The 17,567-nt window shown below is 43.6% G+C and overlaps 1 protein-coding gene across 1 annotated transcript; it reads right to left on the bottom strand.

The window, feature by feature from the left end:
* Positions 1-1,132: 1,132 nt before the first annotated feature.
* On the bottom strand, positions 1,133-14,347 carry LOC117967749 (protein phosphatase 1 regulatory subunit 14B-like). The gene is made up of 4 exons (XM_059012198.1): positions 13,567-14,347; positions 2,311-2,394; positions 1,988-2,020; positions 1,133-1,426 (listed from the first exon to the last, which is right to left on the bottom strand). The coding sequence occupies exons 1-4, from the start codon at positions 13,762-13,764 to the stop codon at positions 1,358-1,360; spliced, it is 384 nt and encodes a 127-aa protein (XP_058868181.1). The 5' UTR covers positions 13,765-14,347; the 3' UTR covers positions 1,133-1,357.
* Between the last annotated feature and the right edge of the window lie 3,220 nt (positions 14,348-17,567).

The following is a 17,567-nucleotide window of genomic DNA, read 5'->3' as shown; positions in this document are numbered from 1 at the left end:
CGAAGTGATGTTTTATATCTGTGTTTATTTGTGGTTTGCGGAATTAATAAAACAACGTTTAGATCATTCCTGACGCAAAACGAACTCCCTGTTCGACACACAGCAAAAAAAAAAAACAGCATACAGAGGGAAGGAGACGTTTTATTTGTATTTTGTTTATTTCTATAAAATAAAACATTAAAAACAGTCCTCTCTCTAGCTAACCATTAACCTAATGCGGAACTGTCCCAAATGAGGTTCCGTACAGTGACCGCCTCATCGCATTCTAGCTCCGCTTTTGTGCGTCTGTTAACACAGTGGACTTGATGATATTAATTTCCTCCTACGCAAAATGAACGTTAGCACCGTAATAAGAACATAATAAAGTTTCCAAACGAGAGGAGGCTCCATTCAGCCCATCTTGCTCGTTTGGTTGTTAGTAGCTTATTGATCCCAGAATCTCATCAAGCAGCTTCTTGAAGGATCCCAGGGTGTCAGCTTCAACAACATTACTGGGGAGTTGGTTCCAGACCCTCACAATTCTCTGTGTAAAAAGTGCCTCCTATTTTCTGTTCTGAATGCCCCTTTATCTAATCTCCATTTGTGACCCCCTGGTCCTTGTTTCTTTTTTCAGGACCCCTGGGTTGTCAATACCTTTTAGGATTTTGAATGCTTGAATCAGATCGCCGCGTAGTCTTCTTTGTTCAAGACTGAACAGATTCAATTCTTTTAGCCTGTCTGCATACAACATGCCTTTTAAACCCGGGATAATTCTGGTTGCTCTTCTTTGCACTCTTTCTAGAGCCCTAACCACTACTCCACACTGCGGGACAGCTGGGGTCTGCATCCAGGGAGGGTCGGTTAAATTAACATGGAAACGCAGGATCAGAGGCGGCAGGGTTTCTAACCCGAGAGTGTAGTGCATGGAGACGAGATATAGGCATTGGATCAAATCTACCTTGCAATGAACCCAGACGGCAACGCCTACTGACAGAAAACTATTTTAAGAAGCCGTCCTGAAAGTGCATTCACAGAACCACACAAAGCGACATCAAGTAGTTTACTGGTAAAACAAACAAACAAACAAAAACAACAATAGTGTTTTAAATATCTTTGCTCTTTTGTTTTTTAATTATTCCACGGATCTTTAAAAAAAAAAAAAAAAAACATCACAAAGCTGGCCCCCACCCTCAAAATAGGTTAACGGGACTCCCTGTTCATTGTATAAAACACATTTGAAAAAAAAAATGTGTTTATTAAAAAAAACATGCTTGCAATTTCAAAAAAACCTAGAATAAGAGGGTGACACTTTTTTTTCCTAACGAAGTCTTTCGACGTTAAAAAATAGAAAGCTGGACTCCGCCCCCCTGGCCCGACGTCATTTCTTCTGGGGCGTGGTCAGCTTCTGCATCCCTCGTATTCGATCGAGCAGCTCGGCCACGAAAGTCTGAAATAAAAAAAAATAAAAAATGTATTCATAATAAAAAATAAAAACACCCTTAATTGCACTGGACACTTTATCACCCTTCCTTAAATGCGCTTTACTTGCTCTTATCTGCTCCCTATTTTACTGCATTTTTAATCCTGTGCTTTAGAGCACTGCAATCTGCCAAGTGTTTAATCTGGAGTATTTTGTATTTAATCATATCCTGATGTAACTATCACTGACACTGTTATCTGCTCCGTTATTGAATCGTATTTTGTCACATTCTTGTACTTGCTAGAACCAAAGTCACTGTATTTATCTTGCTCTTAATTGTATTAATACTTGTACTGTGATTCTTGAAATGTATTTTTGTTTACGACTGTAAGTCGCCCTGGATAAGGGCGTCTGCTAATATATATATATAAATTATATTATGTCAGTTTCCTCGTGATAACTTCAGTCAATCATGTATTTTAAGAAGAAACCGTTTGAACAAGAGCTAAATTCCTTGTGTAGCTTCAGGGGTTAATAATAATAATAATAATAATAATAATAATAATAATAATAATAATATGGACTTACTTCAGTGGGTTTGTAACAGTCGACCAACAACTCCTGCAAAACAGTAGCACAGTAAGTTAGATTTCCAAATGTCACATTTTTCAATTAGTCAGTTTTCCGTTAAGTATACTGAAAACTACTAAGCGGTGCGTAACTCAATATCTTAACATTATCCAGCAGGTTTCATTCGACTTGATAAAGCAATCGGAGTTCATTTTATAGGGGCGTGCAAAACTTTGATCCCTAGCTGTACACTTTAGATCAACTAAAACGGAGACTAATGCAAGGGTTTCTCAAAATCCGTCCCGGGTGCGAGCACCCTCTGCTGGCCGCTGCAGACCCACCTTGACCGTGGCGGCGCGGTCGTCCTCGCTCGGGAGATCCAGCAGTTCATCAACATCAATTTCCAGCTCTGGGATCGCTTCCTCCTATCGGGACACAGAACACAGACCCGGGCTGTCATCATTGAACCCCGATCAATCAACGCATTGTGCAGGGCTGCAGCATAGCCGAGCACACGCGCTCTCAGGTGCGGCGGAGCTCAGGTGTGTCTTATCAAACTCAAAGCGAAACCAGGGATGGATCAAACTGCTACCCAACGGGCGTCATATGTCGTCCCCTGCAGCTCAATTTAAATTAAAAGGTATGCATTTAAGAGACTGGGGAAATAAATTGCTTGCAAACACAGAGTAAACTGCCGTTTGTTGTCGCGAGATCTATTTTAACCCTTTACACACCGCCCTGTTCATTACAGGGTTAAATTTTGCCTCAAAGTGGAGCTTCATACTGTGGTCCTGAATCACGATGTCTTTCCTCAAGCGTCCACCAGATGGCGCCCTGCAGTGCACTGAAAGCGCAGCACGTAGCTGAGGTTTCAAAGTCATCGAGTTTTGACAAGGCGGCCAAAATTTTTTTTTAAAATAAACTCTTGCTACCATTATGGCTTCAAATTGTACAAATTAGCCAGGGCGGGACCTCAAACAGGAGTCTCTCTGTCTCTAAGTGGCTTTCATTTCCCTGAGTCATGAAAAAAGAAAATTCAGCTAGGCAATGCGTTATAACGAACAACACAGTGTTGAAATATGACATTATTTTGTATTTCCACGATTTCCAAAACGCGCAAATTACAGGGATGGAAGCCAGACTCCCGTTGCGCAGCAGTTTGATCCATTCCTGGTTTTACAAAGAGTTTAATAAGACACACGCAGGGGCTAATCAAGCAAAACCTGGAATGGGTGAAACTGCTATGCAATAGGAGTCTTATTTCAAACCCAGAATCCGAATTTCAAGACAAAAATCTACAGTAGATACACGTTTTGTTTGTGCACAGATAGTTAACATGCCTCTGTCAAGGGAAAGTGTGTTTGAAAACAAACAGGGGAGGTCTTTGCTGCCTTGGTAACCACACTCGCTTCTTTCTGTACATCCCCTGATTCTGATCCTCTCAAGGACGTATGCTAAATAATATTAAAATACAGAGTTTCAGGACGGCTGGATGAGCGGTTTTCAGAGGTGTTGGTGAAATGCGAAGCGTGACAGACGTGTGTACGGCCGTCTCCGCTTCCCTTCCCCTGCCTCCGTGGGGTTTGTACTGTGAGGCACTTTCACTGCTGAAACCTGATCCTTTAAAAACAACAGGATGGGCTGATCACCCCCCGCCCCCCCCCCCCCCCCGGACTCCCAGGACAAACTGTATTTCCTCTGACAACTTCGTACCCGACGCCCAACACACTGTCACTGCAACTGCTGCCCGCACAGGCAGAGGAAGGATAACGCTCCCGCTGCAGAGCAGTTTGATCCAGTCCGGGTTTTACAATCATCCTGCGAGCTTAATAATAATAATAATAATAATAATAATAATACTCCCATTGTAGAGCACTTTGATCCAGTCCTGGTTTTACAATCATCCTGCAAGCTTAATAATAATAATAATAATAATAATAATAATAATAATAATAATAATCCCATTGTAGAGCAGTTTGATCCAGTCCGGGTTTTACAATCAACCTGCAAGCTTAATAATAATAATAATAATAATAATAATAATAATAATAATAATAATAATAATAATACAATTTGAGCCAGTCCTGGTTTTATAAAAATCGCTGCTGGAAAATTATACTGGAAGTAGTCTCTTATTGATAAGTAATTGTTTAAATAATGTAACTGTATGTAAAAATAATGTGATATCTTGTAACAATTGTAAGTCTCCCTGGATAAGGGCGTCTGCTAAGTAATAAATAAATAATAATAATAAACTCGGAGGCACAATTGAGACCCGTGTGTTTCGGTATGGTGGCGTGGTGAGTCCATGTGGGGATGCTTGCCCTCTGTGCGGTACAGTGCATGTGGAAGCCTGTGAAGTAGCCTGTGACATCAGCAACACGCAATATAAACCTGATCTCAATCCTTAATGACAGATATGCCCAGCTGCAAATTATTTCTGCCCCCACCTTTTTTGGCCGCCCCAAACCGGTCACAGCCCAGAAAACCCTAAAATAAAAGCACACAGTTGTCCCGGAAGCCTGTTTCAAAAGCCACCTGTCCTCAACACACAGCTGGTGGTGCTGCCTGCGCAGCGCAGCACAGAATCTCAATTACATTGTGCCGAATGCCAGACTTCAGCCAGCACAGCAAATAAGCTGTGGTCGACTTTCAGTGCCTTGTGATCATTTTACAGAATAGGAGGCTCGGTGGGCCAGCGGTTCAAGAAAAGGGGTCTTGATACCAGGAGGTTCAAATCCCGGCTCAGCCACGGACTCCCTGTGTGTGTGTGTGTGACCCTGAGCGAGTCGCTTCACCTCCTTGTGCTCCGTCCTTCGGATGAAACGTAAAACAAACGAGCTCCTATTGGAAGTGACTCTGCAGCAGCAGCAGCAGCAGTTGTTGATGAAGCAGAGTTCACCCCCCTAGTCTCTGCAAGTCGCTTTGGATAAAAGCATCTGCTAAATGACTGATTATTATTATTATTATTATTATTATTAATCTCTCCATATGTAGTAACACGCAAGCAGATTGAGGCTGAACAACTCTTGACTCTGAATTTGTTGTGTTTGTACATGACGCTGTCTTCTGTGTTCCTCTATTGCTGGGATTGCAAATCACCAACCACGACAGCTAACCAGTGCTGCTTATTGAATTCAAATCCAGTCGGGACGCCTCGCTCCCAGTCCTCGCCTCTAACCACTAAACCGAGCTCAATTACTAAGCGAGCAGGATATCTTCCTTCTCATATAATGAGGCATCAAGAGGAAAATTGAGGAAGCAAAGGCAGACAGGCAGGAAGTCACCTTTTAGCCTCTTTTGTTTTCTTCAGTTCTCAATTAAAAAAAAAAAAAAAAAAAAAAAATTGTTGTTCTGAATCAGTTTCCGGTGCTGTCAGGGCTACGTTAGGGAAAACGGGAGAAAAACTAAAAACAGAGCCCTCGCCTTGCGCTGTCAACAGCGAAAACTCCCCAAGCCCCAAAACACACAGGAACACCAGCAACGTTGCCATGGAAACCGGGCCTAGCAATACACCTAACTAGGCCAGCCCTTATCTGAACCAGGAAACAGTCACTCCTGGATTCATTTTTTGAAGCTCAATACAATTTGTATCCCAACGTGTAGGGAAAGTCTGAAAAAGTGCTGTGAAAAGGGGCATTTAAGAACACAAAAATGTGAATAATTGATTTGAAAAAAACTTTATTGTATCAGGACGTTTCGGACGACAAGTCCTTCAGCTGGGATGGAAAAAAACGCAGTGTGTAAATAAGCTGTTTACATACCTGATATTTCTACAAAAGCAAGATGCAGCTTTAAATAATTCCAACGGCAGGTCTTTGAAAACAAACGAAAGAAAAGCAGCATTTCTCGTTCTCTAAACCACTGCTTACGAATTACTAAAGTACAACGTGGAATTGACTGCTTTGTTACGCTATAAGGATGAGACCAGACCGCGTTTCAAATCTTAACTTACCATTTATTAGTTCCCAATAACCACATTACATTCCACATTGAACATTATTGTTCAGATACAATGTGTGGTGCTAGCGTGAACAGAGCTAGGCTTGAGATTACCTCCCCTGCAGAGAGAGAGCCCTCAGACTGACACACCCATGGTCCCGAGGGAGATATTGGGAGCTTCTCCATATCTAGTCTAGTAGCTCAGAGCCTAGGTGACCACAGCGTGTTTCTGTTATCTTACTAATTATAATAGAAATGAGTTGTTCAGCTGTTTCTCCATTCAGGTGCAACCAACCGTTAACTACCCTCTTTTCCAAGGTTACCGTGCTTCACGGTTGACCGTAGTTTTTCTCTCCCATAAGTTTCTACACCTGCTTTACCTCGGGGGTGATGCTTTTAGAAAGAAGCAGCGAAGCGCCTGTTTAAATCTAGAGTGTTAAGGAATTAGGACCCCCCCCCCCGGGAAACCCGGTTGGGGCAGGTAGGGTCATATTAAAGTGGAACACAGGAAGCGGTGGAGGATCGTCAACATCTACTTCTAACCCGTTTTCCTTTAAACCGGAGCAGTTGGTGGGGCGTGTTTATTGTTCCGCATGTCAATCACGTGCTTCCCTTCCAGGTTTTGTGAATCCACAGTCAGTTCATGAATGAGCAATTATCTCACCAGGCTTGAGCTGAGCTTAGAAAACTGCAACATGAAAAAAAGGAAATGTCTGTAGTGTTACACACTCACACACACACACACACACACACACACACAGAGAGGGCAAGCTGGCTGTGCAGATTGACACACTAGGCCAAATATATGATGCCAAGGACAGTTCCTCCAGTCCAGGAAAGGCTTGAGTCATGGAGACTGAACTGCTCCCTCACCCCCCTAAGAGAAAGGGTGCTCCCTCCAGTCCAGGGCAGGCTTGAGGCATGGAGACTGAACTGCTCCCTCACCCCCCTAAGAGAAAGGGTGCTCCCTCCAGTCCAGGGCAGGCTTGAGGCACGGAGACTGAACTTTATTTGACACCAGACTGGAACTCCAGTGTGATCAGACTCCAGGCCTGGCTTGACTAGTGTCATTAAGCCATCTGCATTCCCAGCACATCCCAGCCCCCTTGTCTCCCAGACAATTGACCCACCGCCAACTAGAGCGATTCACTGAGTGAGTATAATGAACTGGCAGCCAGCCTCTCTGTGTATCCATTCAGAGACCTGCTTTTAGAATGGGGTAGCCAACAGAACAGATAACCTTAATAAATCAATCAATCTTATTTCATATATAGCGCCTTTCACGATGAAACACCTCAAAAGCGCTTTACAGATTTAAAAAAAGAAATATGTTATTAAATAGTATACAAAACATGATATATATCTACACTATTCTTTCAGAAACAAGGAAGCTACACGTTACACAGCAGTGGGTAAGGATCCTGAGCCATTCGTCTGTGACTCCAAGTGCAACCAACCGCTAACTACCCTCTTTTCCAAGGATGACCGTGTTTAATAAAAGCATGTGCGTTTATCTCTCCAATCATTTTTAAGTTACCTTCGCAACTCTGCTTCAGGTTTAACATTACCCACACATTTTATTAAAAAAAATTAAAAAAACACAGCCTTCGTACACAAAGTCAGATACATTTTTTTTTAATTTCCCAGGCTTTTAAGCACCTGCTTCCTTATCCAGGATTAGCAGGCAATTTCCAAAGGGTGTTTTCAATGTTCTCCAACGCCCATCAGCTAGATGCCAAGCAAGCTTAGAATAATTAGCATAGCAATCTGGGCAAGTAAAGGCCAGGCTTGCAGAGACAGCAGCTTCTCACAGTGTGTGTGAGCGTGGTGCTCGTTTTGATTGATGCTCCCCCCCTCCTCCCCCCCCCCCCCCCCCGAATCACTTCCCCCTCAATTAGTCAGACAAGCAAGTGAAACACCACTAGTTAATATTCATATTCATATTGAAGAGACCCGAATTAGACTTCTGCTGCTTCGGGTATAAAATATTCCTTCTGTCTAGATACATTGAAGACGCCCAGCCTGGTATGGTTTTATCTGAGTGAGTGATTTATTTATTTTGAGCGAAATGTGTAACAAACATGAATTTTCATATGTATTCCCCTTCGCTCCCCTGACTGTGTGACTCCCCTCTGCACACCATGTGGCCGTGCCTTTACCAGGGGAGACCCTCGGGGACCCCTGCGCTCCCCTGACTGTGCAACTCCCCCCTGCACACCACGCGGCCGTGCCTTTACCAGGGGAGACCCTCGGGGACCCCTGCGCTCCCCTGACTGTGCGACTCCCCCCTGCACACCACGCGGCTGTGTCTTTACCAGGGGAGACCCTCGGGGACCCCTGCGCTCCCCTGACTGTGCGACTCCCCCCTGCACACCACGCGGCCGTGCCTTTACCAGGGGAGACCCTCGGGGGACCCCTGCGCTCCCCTGATTGCACGACTCCATGTACAACAGGGAGGAAGGGGCGGATCTTTGCCATGCGATTTCTTACCGTGTCCCCTTTAAAAAATGGAAAAGAAAGCAGGCTGGCAAACGGCAGCCTAGAAAACGTGCGCCAGGCAATCATGCAAGACTTGGCAAATTTAGCATCTTGCAGAGGGAAGGAACGACGCCAACTGTGCGCAGTCGGGATGTCACAATACGTCTGGTTTGTCTGCTATGCAGAAGAAAAATGACTAGATACACCCCCCCCCCCCCCAAAACTATTCCATTACTGTACACAGCCAAGTGCTGGGACCAACTGGAACATCTCAGGAAACCAACAACTGGACCATCACAGGTAATATATATATATATATAGGCTGCTATGCTAGTCGGGTGTCGTATTGAGGCTTGGTGGGCTAGTGGTTAGAGAAAGGGGCTTCTTACCAGGAGGTTCAATCCCAGCTCAGCCACTGACTCCCTGTGTGTGTGTGCGTGTGTGTGTGTGACCCTGAGCAAGTCGCTTCACCTCCTTGTGCTCCGTCCTTCGGATGAGACGTAAAACAAACTGAGGTCCTATTGGAAGTGACTCTGCAGCAGCAGCAGCAGCAGCAGTTGTTGATGAAGCATAGTTCACACCCCCCCCCCTCCCTTAGTCTCTGCAAGTCCCTTTGGATAAAAGCGTCTGCTAAATGACTAAATAATAATAATCACAATTGGGTAAGTGCTTGTCCAGATGCAAGCAAAAACGTGTGTCATGCAGATGGACAGACCTGTGGGCAGACAGACAGCTGCCATTTGCAGTAATCCCAAAATGTAACGTCCCTCAATAACTAACGCTGAATAATTTGAATGCCCAGTTTCATGACAAATGGCCAAGAGGTTCTTCATATAGATGGGTTGGAGCTCTGGGGCTGGCTGTAGGCATTGGGGAGAGGCAGTATTATATAGAGGAGGGTTATGCAGCTGAGGATCAGTGCATCTGTCTGCGTTTGCTCTGCCCTGCCATCCCCCCATAACCCACATCCTGCTCAGTAACCCTCTCCATCCTCTCCTCCCTGTCAACAAGGCATGCTTCCTTTAACACAAAACAGACCATTGAAACTCTAAAACTACAGATGGCTTTAGGATCGATTACTTTTCCCTGCTCTGTTTGCCTGCTTTGCAAGACTGGAGAAATGGAAGCTCCTGATAATATCACGTTGGTTAATATCACACCCCGCTTAATATCAAGGGAATGCAACAGCCTTGCAATTGATTTCCAACATACTGAATTAGAACACAGCCGCTGTGTAGTTTTCCCATATACTTAACTGAAAAACTGAATTTAAAAAACGTGACATTTCAAAATCTGCTTATATTTTTTTTGCAATATCATTTTGTAGTTTCTTTGATTACACAACGTTAAATAAAAGTATATAAATTCATATAGTTTTTACATGCATGTCTCAATCCTAAAATTCTAGGTAATGCTACACTTTTGGCCACAGCTGCATAGGCAACAAGCTCAGGTGTGTCTTATTAAACTCAGAGCAAAACCACAACGCCAACTGCTATGCAACCGGATGCAAAAGTTTTGGCCCTAGCTGTACGCTGGCAAGGCTGAGAGTGGACGTATCACAGCTGTGTTAGTAATGCACACATCACCTCCCCACTCACTGGAGGGCTTGCAATGAGTCTTTCCCTCAGGAATGTAGTCACAGACATGTGTTCTCACCATGTGCTGGGCTTTAGATCAGCAACAAAGAGAGTCAGGCTTTCAGACAGATACCTCTGGGGAAAAAAATGGATAGGTTTTCAAAGATTAGAATTTATGATGGTAAAACTTTTTGTGCACTTGCAAATTCTGATTATAGATAGACAGATAGATAGATAGATAGATAGATAGATAGATAGATAGATAGATAGATAGATAGATAGATAGATAGATAGATAGATAGATAGATAGATAGATAGATAGATAGATAGATAGATAGATCAGCAGTGTGGAGTAGTGGTTAGGGTTCTGGACTCTTGACCGGAGGGTCGTGGGTTCAATCCCAGGTGGGGGACACTGCTGCTGTACCCTTGAGCAAGGTACTTTACCTAGATTGCTCCAGTAAAAACCCAACTGTATAAATGGGAATTGTATGTAAAAATAATGTGATATCTTGTAACAATTGTAAGTTGCCCTGGATAAGGGCGTCTGCTAAGAAATAAATAATAATAATAATAATTGTTTCAATTCAATCGATCAATGGGTAATTTTTTTAAAATTTAGGTTTAATTTTTGTTTTTTTGTTTTTTGTTTTTTTAAATCGAAGCAAAAATCAAAGGCATCCTGATTAATAATGACTGTGTTTATCATTGTTGCGTTTCCAGCAAAGGATTCTTAAAATGTATAGAAAGTATATCTTTAAGAAGATAAAAGGTCACTTTGTGAAGGTCCCCCCCCCCCCCCCCCCCCCCCCCCCTTAAAGGGAGAGTCTTGTCTGAATATGAAGCAACAGCACAGAGTGGAAAAATAAAACAAACGAAACTCCAGCCACACTTACATCCGGTCCTGCTGGTGACCCACATATAACTACTGCACAACGCAAAACAATTCTCTCATTTTAATACTGAAAATCAGCAACTCCCGTTCCAGTGGCGCCCAGTCCTGGCTTTCGGATCCACCTTGAACGAAGTAGCTTACTCAAATGGACAGGAGTCTGATGAGAAAGAAATTTCTCCTCCCTTAAGCCCAGCAGACACGAGGAAACATGTTTCCAGAGAAAAGGGTTTCCACATGTAAGCTGGGCTTGAGTGCGTAACTCAGGGGCGAGTCAAGCTGATTGTTCCACTCCTGGTCTTTGTTCCAACCCTGTTCTAAATAGTTTAATTGAACCAATTCAACCTCCACCCAGACCCTGTCTAATAATAATACTAGACTTCACTGAGGGGAGCTCAGGACTGGGTGCAGCAGCAGCAGCAGCAGGGCTAGTGTGAGTTTGTAACCCTGCTCAAACTCCTGGCTCCTGATCATTTCAATATTAATAATAATAATACTAGACTTCATTGAGGGGAGCTCTGAACCCCAGGACTGGGTGCAGCAGCAGCAGGGCTAGTGTGAGTTTCTAACCCTGCTCAGACTCCTGGCTCCTGATCATTTCAATAATCTACCTACAGCACTGATCCATTCATGTTTTGTTTTTTTTATTAGGAGTTTAAAATCAGACACACCTGAGCTTGTTAGCTATAGACACTGTGGCTAATCAAGTTCGTAGTAAAACCTGGAATGGGTGAAAAACTGCTGTGCAACGGGAGTCTTATTCCCATCCCTGCAACGGACGTAGTTGCAGACTATAGGGAGGGAAAAAGCGAAAGCGGGCAGGATGTAAACAAACCGGTCTGACAAGGCCGGACTTCCAAAGAAAGTGTGGAAAAAATAAATAAATAAATAAATAAACAAATAAATAAAAACAACGGACGAGGAATTTCACAAACAAGTACCAATGGTATTTCAGCGTTAACCCGGACATGTATTTATCTTGCTCTTAATTGTATTATTACTTGTACTGTGATTCTTGAAATGTATTTTTGTTTACGACTGTAAGTCGCCCTGGATAAGGGCGTCTGCTAAGAAATTAATAATAATAATAATAATAATAATAATAATAATAATAATAATAATAATAATAATAATAATAATAATAATAATAATAATAATAATGGCTGTGTGGTCCAGTGGTTAAAGAAACGGGCTTGTAACCAGGAGGTCCCCGGTTCAAATCCCACCTCAGCCACTGACTCACTGTGTGACCCTGAGCAAGTCACTTCACCTCCTTGTGCTCCGTCTTTCGGGTGAGACGTAGTTGTAAGTGACTCTGCAGCTGATGCATAGTTCACACACCCTAGTCTCTGTAAGTCGCCTTGGATAAAGGCGTCTGCTAAATAAACTAATAATAATAATAATAATAATAATAATAATAGTAATAATAATAATAATAATAATGATGTTTGTGGGTCTACCGCTTTAAAAACTCACAAAACTCAGTGAAACACACACACACACACACACACTGACTGACAAATCCAATATAACACCTTGTGAGTCTCGAGTCCTTATTTCCTGTTAACGACCTGTATTATTTACTTCTCAAATATTCGCAGGAACAGACGATAACTCAGCGAGGAGGAGGAGGAGGTGTGAGCAAAGGACGTCTCATACCGGTGTTAACTCAAATCCCGGTCCACTGGGGTGGTTCACAGAGGGGAATAATGTTTGTATTATTCTGCTCTAACACTGCTGTGTCAAACCAGGCAGGTGAAAATTTGATCTAGGTCATGAGAACGAAAGAGTTTGCCGGTTATTTTTTTCGTGTGCTTTACCGGAGCTAGAATTGTATTCATTGGGTATCAGTAATCCCCCCCCCAAAAAAAAATCGATAACACTAGACTGCCTTCAAAATCAACAGCCCTGTTGGGGGGGAGGAAACGAACAGAACAATTAAATTTAAAATGTGTTTCCACTTATTTTGAAAAGCAATTAAAATAGTGAAAAAAATCGATGACAGCACAAACACTTGATAGTGTTTACAGTTTATAATGTAGATGAAATATGAAATGAGGCGACACGCTTTCAATTATTTGGACTTTAAGTTCAATTAAGTTAAACAGGACTTTAAGCTCAATTAAGTTAAACTGCCTGTTCGGGGCTAATTAAGTTTAGAGAAACTGCCAGGGGAGTGGAAGCCATCCCATAATAGGAAATATAGTCCATATATTTGCATAATTAATATTAAAGTTACACGTAAGACGTTGCAACCTACGTTCAAACACATTGTCATGAAAAATACACATTGAAACTTCTCATAACAACACAGTTTCCCTGTTTATTTATTGTTTAACGATAATTAACTTGGTTTATTCTCGTTGCGGACGTGAATTTCAATCAGTAAAGTTACACGCCGAGACACAGCAGCACGCTGGCCGTTACATGGTTTTTGTTTGATAACTCGGGGTAATAAAACGCGTTAACTTTCATCAAATCAAGTTTACACCTTCATAGGTAAGCTGTTCAGCCGAAGCGTACCTACAACCGCGCTACCCACGCGTCGGCTAACTAACTGTGTTACCAACTAATCTAGCCGTACACGTACGCGACATGGCTATAGAATTAGCCTAATCGTTTTGTGTACAGACCGCGGTATTCATTTAAAGCTCCCATCTCCCAATGCGTGATTTACAATGAACCACTAAAACCAGCGCACATACCTCACAGCCGTACAGCTCTGTTAGTCTGTTAATGATCCATTCTTCCAAATTGAGCCTCTTTCGGAGTTCTTTCCTGTCGTATTTCACCGTCACCCTCCCTTGTTTCCGAACGGGTATTTCTGTCTGCTCGCTCCCCGGCGGCGTCTGGAAGTATACCCGGGGTTGGGGACTAGATTCCGGGCTGGTTATTGCTGCCATGCTCCCTTCGGTCGGTTCTAGTATTTGTCTGTAACGCCGCTCCGTTCAGGACGGGAAACTTCAAATCCGGTTTTTAAAAAATAAAAAAAAAGAAATCGTGCGCTAAGTCTAGTCAATTAAATACAAAAGACGCAAACAAGACTGAACTAGCCGACAACCTTTTCAGAGGTCAACTGTGCAGAAACATCAATAGGATATAGTAGCGCCTTTGTTTCTTTGTCAGTTATTTAAAAGAATAACGGCATTTATGGCTGTATCTTCTTTTCGTGGTCGTTTTAAATAAAGGACACCCAGCCTCCTCTGTCTCTTTCTATAGAGCCTGTTTCGCCGCTATTTTATTTTCTACGGTTATAACATAAACTATGCGCCAGCATTGTAATTGATCAGTCTGCTTTACGTCCCCTCTTTGTAAGTCAGTGAACACCAGACAGCAGTGTCTCTCTCTCTCTCTCTCCTTCCTCCCTAATCTTTCATGACACACACCCCAACTACCCCCCCAGGAAGAGCCAAAAAAGCCGAGCTCTTAAAGAGATATACACGCGGGTGGAGGTGAAATTCAAAGCCCACAATTTTGCCTAAACCGATCGCCGAACTGATTAATAATCCGTTATGCAAATGTCGTGTAGCAGCGTGATAGCGGGCGCTGATCCAACGGCGCAAAATGGTTTTAGTGGACATGTTGACTATAGTGCGGGGATCACAACTGAACAACACCTTTTACTCTGACCTGTGACCCCAAGAGGTATTGAAGGTCCTGTATCTGTTTGGTCTGGCGGCTGCTGTTGACAGTGATATGGCAGGTGTAAGCGAATCCACACGAATTAACACGGGCGGAATTCAAAATGAATTACTTCAAAACTCACATCTTCATAGAAATGAGTGCAAAAGTCTTGAGTGAGGCGGATCTGAAAAATATCTCTTTGTGTTCGGTGTGCTGCTTCTTGCTCCCGCTAGAGGGCAGCGTGTTTCAGTGGGGGCAGGTTATTGGTTGCAATCTGGAGAGATGCGTTGGCAGTCTAGACATGATACCGAGAGCTCTGCTGAAGCCACGGAGGCGCTTTAAAACCCTTACAAAGTGACCAGGCTGTGGTGACCGACGCAGCAAGCTGGGCTGTATGTTCCTGGGGGAGGTTGGCGTTGCTGTTACGAGTCTCATCCCGGGAGTCTGTTGCTCCGTGAAGCGCGTTTAGACAGTTTTCATTGTTCTGGTTAAGCGAGGGGTGACAAGTTCCTCTCCTGAAACAATGCAAGAGACAGAAAACGCTACTGACCAGAAGCGACCCCGCCTTCTATAAAAATGACAACCGAAAGAAGTTCGACTTGTTATTTCAAAAGAGAGAAACGAATAATTTAGATAAAGCAACATTGTCTCTGTTGTATTGGAAAGCAATTCTTTTTTGACGTTTTCTTTTCTTAAATGTACTAAATTGCCGGAGTCTGTTAGTATCAATTATTGATAATCGATATTAATGATTGCCGATGCCTGCTGAATCACTGTTTGATGTGATCAATCATTACCGATATCTATTGGAAAGCTGTTTGTTATTAATGGTTGATACCTGCTGAAATATTATTGATCTGTTCACATACCGCGTTTTCTGTTTATAATTGCTGGGAAACGTGTGTGAGTGTGTGTGCGTGCGTGTGTGTGTGTGTGTGAGCGTGTGTGCGTGCGTGCGTGTGAGTGTGAGTGTGTGTGCGTGCGTGTGAGTGTGAGTGTGTGTGCGTGCGTGCGTGTGTGAGTGTGTGTGCGTGCGTGTGTGTGTGTGTGAGTGTGCGTGTGAGTGTGTGTGCGTGTGTGTGCGTGTGGGAGTGTGTGTGCGCGTGTGTGTGTGCGTGTGTGAGAGTGTGTGTGCGTGCGTGCGTGTGTGAGTGTGTGTGCGTGTGCGTGCGTGTGTGTGTATGTGTGTAGATATACACGATATGGATAGTTAATAAAATGGACAAATTATGATCGAAGCATCTGTGCAGCAGTAAAGAATCGTATGAAGGCACAGAATACAGTATGATAGAAGACAGGTAATTGATGAAATATCAGGGTATGCAGGTGACGTATTAGCTTTATTGAAGAGAAAGTCAATGTTGGGGGGGGGTGATGGCAGCCTCTCATCTGCCTGCTGTCCTAGACCCTGGTCAGAGTGATGGAGATTGTACCACGCCCCCAGCCTCTCCCACCGCCTCCTTCTAAACTCCCCGCGGCAACTTCACAGTCAGAGTGCGGAGCCAGCTTTCAAAGCAATGCTGAACTCAACGCTGACCAACGGATAGGTCAGGAGCCCTGTATCCCTGATAACAGTAAAAACACAGCAAAGTGTAGTAAAGCACGGTAAAGCATTGCAAAGCATTGTATAAAGAATAGAGAGGTCTGGTAAAGCATAGGGAAGCATTGTAAAGCACAGAGAGGTCTGGTAAAGCATAGGGAAGCATTGTAAAGCACAGAGAGGTGTGGTAAAGCATAGGGAAGCATTGTAAAGCACAGAGAGGTCTGGTAAAGCATATTATAGATTGAGAGAGAGAGAGAGCGAGAGAGAGAGAGAAAGGACATCCTCGCAGCTTGACCTACATACAAGCTGTCTCCAGTCAACCCTGCAAAAACACCGCGCTCCGTCTTCTGCTCACTCGCTCGCTGTCGATGGACCTTTCCCTTTCCCAATGACAGCGAGTGCAATGGCAACAGCAGCGCACGGGACGCGATGCAGAATTATACATCGATAGGAAGGGTACGGTGTTTGTGGTGCCGAGGTGAATGCCAGGCGGTTCTCCGGGGTAAAGCACCGGGATTATAAACGGAAAAGACCAGTGCCAGCCTGTATCCGAGGCTCGTTGCTAAGCCTAACCCTCTGTCAGGCTCGATTGACAAGCTGCTCATTCGTGCCGTGGTGACGTCAGAGCTAAGTAGCCGTTAATTTGTGATATAATACCAAACCGTAAAGCACAGAGGTATAGTAAAGCATAGGGAAGCATTGTAAAGCACAGAGAGGCATGGTAAAGCATAGGGAAGCATTGTAAAGCACAGAGAGGTCTGGTAAAGCATAGGGAAGCATTGCAAAGCACAGAGAGGTCTGGTAAAGCACAGGGAAGCATTGTAAAGCACAGAGAGCTGTGGTAAAGCATAGGGAAGCATTGTAAAGCACAGAGAGGTGTGGTAAAGCACAGGGAAGCATTGTAAAGTACAGAGAGGTCTAGTAAAGCATAGGGAAGCATTGTAAAGCACAGAGAGGTCTGGTAAAGCATAGGGAAGCATTGTAAAGCACAGAGAGGTCTGGTAAAGCATAGGGAAGCATTGTAAAGCACAGAGAGGTCTGGTAAAGCATAGGGAAGCATTGTAAAGCACAGAGAGGTCTGGTAAAGCATAGGCAAGCATTGTAAAGCACAGAGAGGTCTGGTAAAGCATAGGGAAGCATTGTAAAGCACAGAGGTCTGGTAAAGCATAGGGAAGCATTGTAAAGCACAGAGAGGTGTGGTAAAGCATAGGGAAGCATTGTAAAGCACAGAGAGGTCTGGTAAAGCATAGGGAAGCATTGCAAAGCACAGAGAGGTAAGCTTTTTCAAAGGGAGGAGTCTTCTAACTAGCTGAGCAACCGGTTAAACTGGTTTTACAAAAAAAAAAAAAGTAGAATTCTGAAGTTCAGTTCAATTATAGATAATGAAGCCTGGCATTGTGCTCGAACGTGATACTGGATGTAACAATATCTGTGAAGGGAACGAGCAGGCATACAAGATTTTATCTGAAATACAAACGAGCATAATTTCCAGTTGCCTCTGGTCAGTTGCAATTGTCACGCCCCCGTCACGCCCCCGTG

Source organism: Acipenser ruthenus, chromosome 43 (assembly GCF_902713425.1).
Source record: "Acipenser ruthenus chromosome 43, fAciRut3.2 maternal haplotype, whole genome shotgun sequence".
Taxonomy (NCBI): Eukaryota; Metazoa; Chordata; class Actinopteri; order Acipenseriformes; family Acipenseridae; genus Acipenser; species Acipenser ruthenus.
The sequence above is the reverse complement of the archived record's forward strand: the minus strand, read 5'-3'. Positions and strand labels throughout refer to the sequence as shown.